At 40.3% G+C, this 12,867-nt stretch overlaps 1 protein-coding gene across 1 annotated transcript in view; it reads right to left on the bottom strand.

Annotated features, from left to right (window-relative positions):
- ZRANB1 (zinc finger RANBP2-type containing 1) overlaps positions 1-12,867 on the bottom strand; it is a 61,982-nt gene that overhangs the window by 5,150 nt on the left and 43,965 nt on the right. The window contains 3 exon segments of the mRNA XM_006026582.3: positions 154-383; positions 11,895-12,024; positions 12,776-12,867. The exon segment at positions 12,776-12,867 is cut by the window's right edge and continues 31 nt beyond it. Of these exon segments, the coding sequence (XP_006026644.1) occupies positions 154-383; positions 11,895-12,024; positions 12,776-12,867 (452 nt within the window).

The following is a 12,867-nucleotide window of genomic DNA, read 5'->3' as shown; positions in this document are numbered from 1 at the left end:
AAGGAACAAAATTAAGGAAAGGATACAGTGTGGACTTTAGGCCAAACTGCAGAGTCCTTTGGTACCCACAATTAGAAACATCCATGGAGACAGGGAGGGGTATAGAGAACAGGACAATGGGACACACTGGTTTTAATTACAAAAATTTCTTACCTCTTGAGCAGAGAGGAAGTGAATGTGCAGCAATTTCCTCTCACTGTCAACCAATGGTAAAAAGGTAATGGTAACATCATCGTCAGTGTTCAGGTTAGCACCGGCACCTCGATTGCCATAACCATCATTCTCCATGGCAACCAGAGCAGAGAAGTGGCCCCTTGTGTAGCCCAGAGCAATAGGACTTTTCCAACAAAAACTCTGTTCCCATAACAAAGGCAGATATACACCTAAAAGACAGAAGGGATAGACATAGGCCTGGGACCTTCTTTCATTTTACAGACTCAGCAGGTTAGAAGGGACAAAGGTGATCTAGTCCAACTGTCTGCACATATGAAGGATTCACCGTTTCTAAACTATCCTCCCTCAGACACATGCCTATGCAGCCTTGCTTGAACGTACCACCTCCGCCAGCCTCCTGGCCCTGCCCCCAGAGAGTGGCTACAACTTCCACAGACTGCTCCTCCTGCCCTACAGTTCAGCTGTTTTTCCTGAGACTATCAACCTGCATTCCTGGCAACAAACTCACTGCCTCCTGCCCTGCCTTCTGTGGCTAAAGAGAGCAGTTCTCCCTGTTCTTTATGGCAGCCTTTCAAGCATTTCAGAACTGTTATCAAGCCCCCATTAAGCTGCAGACTGAACATGCCCAGCTCCCTCACCTTGTCTTCATGCAGCTACATCCCAACCCCTTATCTTTGCTGAGCACCTCTGGATCCTCTCTCCTGCCCTAAAAGTCCTTCTTAGAAGGTGGTACCCAGAAATGGACAGCTGGAAGCCCACCCAACAGTGAGCGGTAATGTCTTGAATACGCTTCCCTGAATAAAGAGCATTTGCTCTTTTGATGAAAGCGCTACATGGCTGACTTGTTGAATTTGTGATCCCCACTCCCTTCCCATCCCATAACCTCCAGGCACTTCTCAGCAATGCTACTGCCACACCACTTTATCCCCCATTTACAGCCATGCACTTAGTTTTATTCCCTAGGTATAGCATCTCATTTATTTTGTTGAATTCATTTTGTTCACAGCCCAGATGTTTAATTTAATCAAGATTCTTTGACATTCTTTTTTTTTTTTTGATGGAAAAAACATACCCCACCACATTGCAGCTGTCATAGAAGCAGAGAAAATTAGGGTTAGAAGGGATCCTCAGGTCATCTAGTCCAATGCTCTGCTCAGAGCAGGACCATCCCCAGCTGGATCATCCCACCAAGGGCTTTGTCTAGCTGGGTCTCAAAAGCCTCCAGGCATGGAGAGTCCGCCACCTCTCTGGGTAGCTTGTTTCAGGGTTTTGCTACCCTCCTAGTGAGAACATTCTTCCTAATATCCAATCTAAACTTCCCTTGCTGCAACATGAGATGGTTGCTCCTTGTTCTGTTACCTGCCACCACTGAGTACAGTCTAGCTCCTTCTTTTGAACCCCACTTCAGTCAGCTGAAGGCTGCTGTCCCATGGAAATGGATCCACTTTTTCAGCACAGCCAATCACTACTGGCCTACCACAGTGATTCTCAATCAAGGTTCCACAGCACCCTGGGGCTCCTTGAGATCCCGTCAAGGGTGCTGCAGGATGCCACACAACATTAGCACTATTAGGCGAGTGGCAGAGCACCCTTGGTGCCTGCCATTTTAAGGGCTTAGAGCAGGCAGCAGGGCAGCCAGCAGGTGTGGGCCAGGCCTGATGAGGCAGTCATATGACCACAGGAGGGCCCTGTGATTGGAGGAAGGGGCTGAGTAGCTTCCATTTTAACTCGAGCCCTCAGGGATGAAACAGCAGTTTGCTGCTGTGGAGAAAATGCCACCCAGCTGAGCTGCTGCTCACAACATCATGGAGGTATATGGGCAGGACCTCTGGGGAAGGAAGAGGCTCCAGGTCCCGGGCATGACCAAAAACTACACCCTGCTGGGGTAGGATGGTCTGGTGCAGCTGCCCATGGCAGGGTAGTCCCGAGAAATGCCAGGCCTGCTGCCTCCTCAGTGAAAGGCGAGTAAGGGGCACCTTATAACCCCTGCTCCCACAGTCTTGTAGGGTGAGAGAGCCCTGAGCCGAGTGGGTAGGGGCAGGGAGCCCTGAGCCGAGTGAGCATTGAGAGGTCTGAGGCTCAGGTGCCATATTTAAAACTGTGTTTCTTGCCTCCCCGCTGATGACATGCGAGCGGCGAGCAGTGGGGCCCCTGAACCGAGCAGCAGTGGGGGACACATAGGGGAACCTTCAAGATGAAAGGTGTCACTGCACAGCCCACTCCTGCCGTGAATTTGGTAGGTCCCTAATGATCCACAGTATAAATCCAGAGATTTCAAATGGGGATCCATAGTGTTAAAAATGCTGACCTGTTGCGGGCTTTCCGAACAGAAAAAAAAAAACTGCTCTATTTTTCCATAGTCAAAACCCGAGTGAAACTAAGAGCTGGCATTTTCTGAGGGATGTTGAGTCAAACACAGTTGAGAACCACTAGCCTAGCAAGAAATTATGTGCACAATCTAATTCAATATAGTAAAAGTTGGCACATAGGTACACTTATCGTTCTAGCTGTCACTGCAATACTGTTCCCCTAAAATTTATAGTACAATAGACAACAGTAAATTTAACAGTTGTAACAAAGATTTGTTTTCAACCACTTAATCTGATTAAATTATGTATCATAAAAAAAAATCATCATTTTCTTTTAAAAAAACAAGAATTAACCTGATACTTTCACAAATTATTAAAAAATATTATACCATATATTATGTAGTACTTAAGATACGTGGCAAACTGTCCCTGTCTGGCTAGACGGCCTCAAAACGCTGCATTAAAAAGTGAGAACTGCATTAATTACTTACATCAATTAACTGAGAAATGCTGAAAGATCATCATTCTTTGATGAAAGCAGGTCAGTTTAAAAACTTAGACAAATGAGAACAGACTTTGAATGAAGCTGCAGTTTTTCCAGATCATTTTTAAAAGCAAAGCAAGCAAATTGGTCAGGCACAGCAAGTCTCGAAGCGTAACTGCCTTTCTTTTCCTCCAGGAACACGAGTAACTCTTTACATGTACCCCAGCAAGACAATTCAAGCAAAAGTATGCCTTACCTTGTGACAATTTATAAATAGCTGGGTACAAACCAAGTGCATGTGTAGCATAGCAACCTTTAATAGCATAGCTATCTCCAGTAGGTTAGCAGCTGAGACTGCAACAAATTAAGCCAATCTCCTCCTTGAACATTAAGATACTGAAGGGCAATACTGAAAAGGGCACCTGTTAATCAGCCATCCCCAAACTAGGGGTCAGAAGCACAACAAGAACATAACTGCAGATCTGGGGCTTGCAACCAAAAGTGGAGATGTCAACAGAAAAGTCTGGCAACTGCTCCTGTAGGTTACCTTGCGTTTCTCCAAGCCTGGAGAATGAAAACGGAACAGTGACACTTGCTCATATCAGGTTTCTGGAAACCTGATGTTTAGGTTTTAAACTCTCCAAAGAAATGTGCATGTTTTCTCTCTCATTTCTCTCCTTTTCTAGCTATACAAATGTTTCTATTTGTTTTAAGTCCATATTAAAAATTCTATAAAAGTCTAAATGTGGAAGTGAGATTAGTTTGGCAGCTCCCCTGTAGTTTATTCCCTGTCAATCAGAATATAACTTTCAATCACATCCCAACTTTACATTTGATTACCTTGATTTAAAAGAAGCAAATGGCAGGATAAAAAGGATAACCATTAGCAAAAAAAGAAGTTGTGTGTCTAAAGTAATTGAGATTATCCAAAGGAATGAGGAGTGCAAAATTACATTGAAAATACATGCTAACAGCTAATGCAGTGAAAAAGCTCCTGTAATTCCTGGAAATTAATTCTGCATAGGTGGGTAAGCAAATTATTTTTCATTTCAATACTGGTTGAATGAAAAGTTGAAGTTCCAAGTCAATCAAGCATTGAAGAGAAAGCTAGTTTCTTAGTGTTGAATGCTTGCACTTTTAAAAATGCATATTACAGCCTAATTTGCATAACAGCACTAATGTTTTAAAGCAACACACCATACAAATGAGACCACCTCCATCACAACTTGAAAAAGTAAGACCTCTCAGATATGCAATGTTATAAGCTTCCACAATAACAGTCCCAATGACATAGTTAGGAACTCTTCTTTTCTATAATCACTTTGGTTGCCCTCAAGTCCCTCCCTTCAGGACTATGCCAATTAATTTTTATAACAAATTTAGGATTTCATGGGCTCTGCTCACTTCTTGCCTCTTAGGTTCTGTGACTAACAGGACTAACACGAGAGGCCCAAGAGAAAAGCACCACCAAGCAGTCAGTTACTGCTAACAGGATTTCCACAGCAATCAAAAGGAAGCCTGCTTCAGTTAAACAAGTTTCTTTGGGTAAATCTGACATCTTTTATTAGACCATATCGATCTTTTATTATACCAACCAACTTTTGAGTTGGTCTAATAAAAGATATCAGATTTACCCAAAAAACCTTGTCTGCCTGTGTCCTTAGACCAACACGGCTACAACCTACACTCTTGCTTCAGTTAAATGAATCCTTAGCCCCGTGTTCAAGGTATTCACCACTAGGGGCCATATATGAAACTCATCTTGTAAACCATACCTTATGACCATTTCCTAATGTAGTGTTTTGCAAATGTTTGGTATCTGGGGCAATTTTTTTTTCTGGATTAAAATTGGTGGCATGCTTCACTTGCCAGCCTGCAGGCCTCATCCAGCCACGTCAGACTGGCATGGCCAGGGCCCATCCAACCCATTTTTTATGGCACACTCCCGCAGCTCTCAGCGCATCAGTGTACTACAGCATACCCTTTGGGAATCACTGCCTAAATGGCTTATATCCAAATTAAAACAGCATTAACATCAAGTAAACTTTCCACACACCTGGCACGCATGTCTGCCCAAACATCCAAAACCCCACCTACCCCTCTGAAACAAAGACCCCCTCCACAGACAGCAACACAGTGTTATCCTTCCCTGCCCCTGTTCAGTCCCATCCATCCCTTGTTGGCTATTTGAGGCTGTGGCAGTAGCAGTATCTCTTACCAATTCCTCCCGTTTCTCTCCACCTTACTACTGATTGGCAGGGCTATCCCTCTCCCTTCTTCTATAGTTCATGGGACTTACAATTAGTCTTAACATGTTATGAAGTTCCCAAAGCAGCAGCAACAACAGCTCTAGCGTGGTGCTGCTACTGCCACCACAGCTCCCACAAGGAAGAAGCAGAGGCACCCAAGGTCTACTAGGAAAAAAGCTTGAGGTGTTTTAGTCTCTTCTCCTAAAACGGTGGCAGAACTGATAGTTAGAAACCAGTTCCTTTTCCCATAATCAACATTAAGCTGCACCACAAGAAAACATCAGAAAAATTATGGAAGCCCAATCCATTCATATTCCTCTGCTCTGTTTAACCGCAATAAGCTCAACTGGTGCAAACTCCTGTCCTACTCCATTTCACTGCGTACAGTGCATTTACACAAACTACTAAGTTGGAGCTACTCACAACTACAGGCAAACACCTCCAGAGCAGGAAGGAGCAGCCTATCAAATTCTTCCTCCTGCTCTTTAGTCTTCATGAGACTTAACTTATCCAATGAATCTCCTACTCCCCCGCCTTGATGGTTTTTTGCAGCAAGAACATAGGGTAGAGTCTCTTCAGACTATCCAGATCCTGTGTATGTTAAGATTAGAAAGCCACAAAAATAAATAAATATCACTGCATACTTGTAGATTTTTCAAACTCTGAACTCCACCAAGTCTAACGTTTCACTTAAAAAAAGGTAACTTTGGGTACCTCTACACGTTGCCCTATGTCCCCATAGTGATGCACTACATTACTGTAGTGATCACATGAGTCTACACGTGATTGGCAGCTACTTGGCCATAGCAGCGCACTCCCCCATTTTAGCACACTACAATGATGAAGTAGCAGCAAAATCTAACCATGCGCCAGCGCAGTATGGGCAGTTACTATGTTGTGCTTTAGTAGTTCCAGAAGGAAGTACTAAAGCATGACACTGTAGCAATGCAACCATATGGCGACATATAGAAGCACTCTTAAAGATACAGCGATGTCTGCCTATATTAGGAACAATAATTCAAACTTAGAAATGGCTTATTCATCTCAATGAAATGCACACAAAGACCAATGATTATTTAGCATGTCAATATTAAGTATTTCACTGAGGCTTTGTTTCAGTAGATGCATCAAGCCAATACAATTACATATCGATGCATATAGGCTGCAATGGCAGGTATCGGTACAATGTTGCGAGACAGCTAGTTAAAATAAGTTTGAAGTTAGCTCTGCCCATGAAGAGGAAAGAATTTGATGCTTCCCCTCTCCAGTACCAAAACTCATCAACTACACCCTTGATACCAGAAACCAACATTGTATCATAACGTATGCCTGGTTTAAAGAGTCCTCATTCAGCTGTTAAACCTCCAGGTTCCCACATATTTCTACTGTTTATAATTCCATCATCTGTTGTCACTACACAAATCTGAAGTACAACAAATACCTGAATGAGGCAAAACAAGTGCATTGCACTAATCCAGGGAAGCAGAGAGGAGAAGTAGTAATGGATAATTTCTGCATCACCATTCAGATCACAAGTGTCAGATGGGTCCTTGATTACAGCATGCTTCTGCTTAGTGACTGTGAATACACAACTTCTCTTTTGCCCTTATGGACACTTCTAGTCGCTTCTCCAGTAATTATACCAATTAGAAACAAATCAGGTTCTTATTAAAACCTGGACTCAATCTAAAAAGGACTGCTTTAAAAAAAAAAAAAAAGTGCAATTTTTCAAAGAATTCCAAAACTGAGAAGGTTGTATATGATAATGCACATATATTTATACCAAGTGAAATGTCAAACTTGACTGGGAATCTGTTACAATAAAAGAGTAATTATCCTGTAAAGATGGAGGTTCTGGGGATGTTATTAAAGATAGAGACTTAAAAGAATGGTTTGTAGTGATTTATTTTCCTAACAGACTGTTTTATGATGTGTCCAGGATCAACTCAGTATTGCTGCAGCCCTCTTACGTATTATATGTGTAGCTGTATGTTAATGCTGTGCAACCATAGGTTTTGGTACAAATGTTTTTATAGCAAGTTGACACAGTTATTCCAGGTACTTGGAGAGATTGGCATGGATCATTAATATTTTGAAGAGCAGCAAGTATCAGTATTTTTCCGTCCCATCTTTAACAAAAGTAAACAACTATCCATATACTTACAGATGGCCAGGCATGTCAAGTTTATTAAAATACCATAGGGGAGATTAAACTGTTTCTCATAAATTAGACCTCAAAAAAAAAAAAAAAAAAAAAAGCAGTTTTAGATTCATAGGTTGAAATGCTTTGAACAGGATCTGCCAACTAGTGCTACAATCACAGAATTTCTATTGCAAAGCACATCGAAAGTAAGAAGGAACCTTGGAGCCACCGAGCCAGAATACTGCAAGAATTCTCTACTCCCTGCTACTACAGTCCTAAGGCTCCTGACAGACGTTCATTTAAAGGCGTGATGCGATCCGATACAAGATTCTAGCAAACATGCTTCCTACCATGCCACATGTGCAGGGCAGGAAGCATGACTGTGGGATAAAACATGAGATCCCACTGTACCAGAAAGCTGGTACAGGGAGAATCTGATCCCAGGCTCCCCCCACACCAGTGAGCAGCAAGCCTGGTTCCCTGGGTCCCCTCCACTGGGAGCCCCAATCAGCTGTTCAAAGCTCCCAGCTGCAGAAGCGCACATGGAGCTCTCATGTGGGCTAGATGCTCCTATTAGCTAATGTGGGCCTCCAAACACAGGGGAGCATGGTATGCTCCCATGACTGGGAGCCCCTATGGATTACTCCCAGCCACTGATGCACACCAGTCTTGAAAGAGTTCAGTGTACTTCAGAGACTGGGTGCACTGGCCACATATTCGGTTAAAGGCATGACAGGAATCAGCCACAAAAGTTCTTCTAAATATTTTGTGTAATAACTGTGTGATTTATTTCTCATTTTATCACACCATTAACTGAATGAGCAAGTGGCCAGGTCACTACTTAAGATGCAATTAACCAGTTAATCACATCTTAAGTGTTACATCCCTCAGGGGCCCAATGTTTTCATGTGGGTTTTAGGGAGAGAGATAAGGGGTGGGAAATGGAAAGGATTAAGGGAGCAGTTTCAGTGAAACAGGACATTAAGCAGCTGCAGCCATTAAGCAGTTGTGACTGACAAGATAAGGATGGGTCCATGATTTGCTTTATTTTTTTATTGGCATCCTTTAGTCTGCAAGAGATCGTGAATATTGCAGCCTATGGCATACATGGTTTGCTACCTCTCATGTGACCGAATAGTCCAGTTTGAGATTTGCATGATCTGTGGTAGTGGTTGCAAATGTACGTGTCCAGGTTGGGTATTTGGGAGCTGCTTGGGTCTGTATAAGCATGTGAAAATTATAGTATATCTTAGGAAGATCGTGTTAAACGCCTGAAACAGCGGGAGTTACAACAGTAATTAAAACGCTAAGTGTAAAACTTTACAAGACATAATTACTAATTTTGGCTTCTATGGTTACATCTAAACTTGACTAAAGCTTCCCCGCATAAAACAATGGAAATATTTTGCTAAGCAGCGGAGAACAACTGAAGTACATGTACATCTCAGCTTCAGTGTTTACAAGTACTGATAGAGTTTCCTTATTCAAATAGTGCCAATTTGAGTACTCAGAGATGCTAAGTTCATATTTATTAGCAAGAATTACTAACATTTTTAAGATTTATTAAATGGATCCAATTATATAGATTGCGTGGGAACAGTTTGTCTCAGAGGATTAAGCAAAAGAAGTCACAAGAAAACATAAAAATCAAGTTAGGATTTACCATCTTAGCTTCACGTTCATGGCAAGAAATTTCAGAATGTGCCTCATTGTTTCCTTTTGTTTTAAAAACTGCCACCATATCATGAAATTAATGCTGTAACTGGGTGCATATGAGATTTAGAAAAATGCTATCATCACTGCACATCCTGTATGTGTAAGGAAGCAATAAAGGGTCAGTTCACTTTTATCAATGAAAGGACCATCAACCGGATGTTTTTGGAGACAGTATTTATAGCAGAAATGGTGGACAAAAGAAGTCAGACAACATGAGCTCTCTTCTAGGCCATTTCTGTAACCTAGAGAAAGTCAAAATGTGCCAGCTGCAGTTTGTCTGTAGAGTACGACGTCTCCATGTCTGCAAACTGCACTGAGACCCCCAGATAGAAACCCCTCTCAGTCTAAAGCAAAGAACGAATAGTCTCTGGCAGTAACTGCTCACTGGATCCCAGCATTTCTTCTTTCCTCTCTCACACTATTTAACCAGCCTGACTACTCTAACCTACCCTTGAAAAGTCATCATGGAAATATACTTGCCAAGGCACAGATTCATTATAAAAAAAGAGATAAAAAAATTAAAATTTCACTCTCCAAGTAAAAAAAAAAAAAAGTTTTCTTGTCTCAAGAGAATAAAATTTAGAAAGGTTTCTGGAAACCTAATACAAAATCCAAGGGAAAAAAAAACCAAACCAAAAAAAAAAAAAGGGTTCACAGTTTTGGGGAAGTCACTAAGAAAAGTGTCTAGGAAAGTCACAGGAAAGTCTCTAGGTCATATACAGATCATAATCTAATCCTGGAAACTTGGAACACCCTACCTTGCAAAGATGCTTTAAGTTTACAGTGAAAAGGAATAGTCTGGATCTACTTTATCTTTATGCATGCTATTTGGGTTTATTAGAGAAACAGCAAAGATGACACCTGTGTACCCTTCACCCCCACCCTAACATTCCAGTCTAAACTTTTATTCCAAAGACATACAAGTATTAAAATGTTAGCATCTAGGATGCAAGCAACTGCTCAAACATATTTGGCTTGCAAAGCAAAAAGCCCATCTCTGGATATCAATAAATGCCAGCCCAACCAAGAATTAACTGGTCACTTAAATAAGGTAACATCTTTATACTCATCCTAGGTTGGTTGGGCTTTTAGCCCAGAAGGCTAAGGAAAAAAAAAAAAAATCAGATAAAAAAAGTTGACCAAGGTATGCACATTACTTCTTTAATAAGTTAAAATAAGCATCATTCTACATAAACAATTTCTGTAAAGCATGCAGTTAAGTGTTTGCGAAGCAACAGGCTACTGCTGAAAGCAAGATGCTAGCTGTAAGGCCCAATTTTTGAACAAGAATGGTAAAACACTGACAGTTCCTTTATTTCCACCTATCTCCCCTTTCATCTTCTCTACCTTTCTTAATACAGCATCTTACCTCTAGGACAGAGGATGACTCCTTTAACTGTTCCTACAGGCTGCAGCACAAATCACCTGAAGGGGCGCTGTGGAGTGACAAGGCATACATACCCCTTAGTCCTGAAAGCTACCCAGCAGATACCTTTGTAAATCCTAGTCTTTTACAAGCCTGGGAAGTAAAAGTAGGAGTCCAGAGTTCATTTGAGGCCTCCCACTTTGCTGAGAAATTATGCATCTTTAACTAATGAATGCTTTTCTCCCAATTAATGAAATATACTGAAACTCTCAGTGCGTGTAAAAAATACACAAATTGTTACCAGCATAATTTTTATACAAGGTCTATTAGAGATTCTATTTGTAATGCTGTGGCACTTACTAGATCCAAGCAAGGACCAGGATCTCATTTGGCAAAATGTTATACACCATCAAAATAAAAATTTAACTGTACCAAAAGTATAACTACATTCCAGATGATTTAACTATACAATGTTCTTTATAGTTTGATTTTTTTTTTTTTTTTTTTTTTTTTTTTTTTTTTTTTTTTTAAGGTCTCTAGATTTGAGAAAGAAGTTCAAAAGAATTCAACACTTGCTTTAGATTTCTCTCTGTTCACTTCGATTACGCTTCAGGTTAGAAAACAGTTTGCTAGATAGATAAAACAATTGCTGAGGAGTGTTACATCTTATTAAATAATTTAGTAACTTAAACAATTATTCCTCTCGATTTGAGAATGTTATATTAAAAAACCACAAAACAACTTACATTTCAAAAAGCAACCGAGTCCTTAGCTAAGAACTTTTTATATGTGGATTTCTATTACCCGAAATGCTATAGCTCCACACCCCCAAATGTGATAAAGCAGTGCTGTAGTTTCTGACAAACACTATATTGCAGGGCAATGTATTTTATTAAACAAAATACCAACTTGACTCTGTTTGAAGCCAGGATAAGCTGCACCACAGAGAGGCAGTTTTGTTGGTCATTTGTTTTTTCCTTGATGTAACACCTACAATGGCTTACACCAGTCCAGAAAAACTACTGCAGACAAAAACCTTCATTATTGCTATCCTCTTCCTGCACATAAAGGCCTGCTATTACCATCCTCATTATTTACTTGTTTCTTTTAGCTCCCAAGATGTAACAGTGATACTTAATATGTTGGATGCAATCCTCAAGTCTATAAATATTGTGTTAAGTGCCATTTAAAACATTAATCCTTTCATTCTTGATATAGCCAGAGTGCTTGCTGCCAGCAAATCTTGTTGACTTAAAAATCAGTCTCCCAATATCAATGAGCTGAACTACTGGTTGAAAAAACAGAGTTAAGAACTAGAGGCTTAAAAACAAGATACACTTTATAGGAATTTGAAAGGAGCTTGCTACAAGATATTGGTAGCAGGTAGATATAAAAATTGGACTTTATACAAAGTCATTAAATAGTAAAGATTATAAAAATTGTTGAAGCTTACCTTGAAAACGTGTATATCCTAAAGTTTCACCCCGGAAACTCTTATAATATTTTACTCCATAAACTATAATTGGTCTTCTAAGAATATGTGCAAGTACAAAAATGTGTGTCTGCTCCAAACTTGCTCCAGGCTGTACCAAAAAAGAAAAACAAGACAATACTAGGAATAAATATTTGATATAATTTTTGCTCCTGCTATCTTATTAATAAAGCAGTTTCTGCATTAATTCTATAAAACCCATTTTTTCAATCCAACTAAAACTCTCTTGAAATAGTGAACGGCATCCAGATTCCAAAATCAAAAGTGTTTCATAGAACAGGGGTGCGGGTTGTAGCCATGTTGGTCTAAGGACATAGGCAGAACTTGTCTGCCTATTTCATAGAATAGTTCACTTTGAGGAACCTAAAAATACAAGCGACCGTAAAATACAAACTGCGTTTCAATACAACAGCAGCAACTATAGCTCCAGCTGCATAAGCATTCCATTCTAAAATATGATTTTCAGTTGTAAAATTTCACTTCAGTTCTAAAACTCAGGCATTTAAAAAACAAAAATCATGAGAGAAGGCACCTGGGGAAGGAGGTAATGTATTAAACAGAACAAGCCAGAAATTTTCATTCGCTGCACAATTTTCTAGAAGCTTAAGCCTGCCAGCAACAAAAACAAGTATTTCAACAAAACTGTTTATACCACTGGTTAGATCAGAACTTTTAAATTTGATTTTCAAATACAATTTACAACTTAATGGTGGGAGGCATTTATCCTTTCAGATTGCTAGTTTAAAAAAGAGCTGATAAAAACTATATTGGGAGTAAACACACCGCCAATTGGTGGAATTCCTTTCTTTTTTCAAAGCAAGATTCTAAAGAGACATTCTTACCTGACTAGCAAGAGAAAGTATGAATGCCCAATCTTCCTGCCACTGTTCCTCTCGCAGAGAGAAATGTAAACCAAAGCTCTGAGAGTACCATG

This window comes from Alligator sinensis, unplaced genomic scaffold (genome assembly GCF_000455745.1).
Source record: "Alligator sinensis unplaced genomic scaffold, ASM45574v1 scaffold193_1, whole genome shotgun sequence".
Lineage (NCBI taxonomy): Eukaryota > Metazoa > Chordata > Crocodylia > Alligatoridae > Alligator > Alligator sinensis.
The sequence above is the reverse complement of the archived record's forward strand: the minus strand, read 5'-3'. Positions and strand labels throughout refer to the sequence as shown.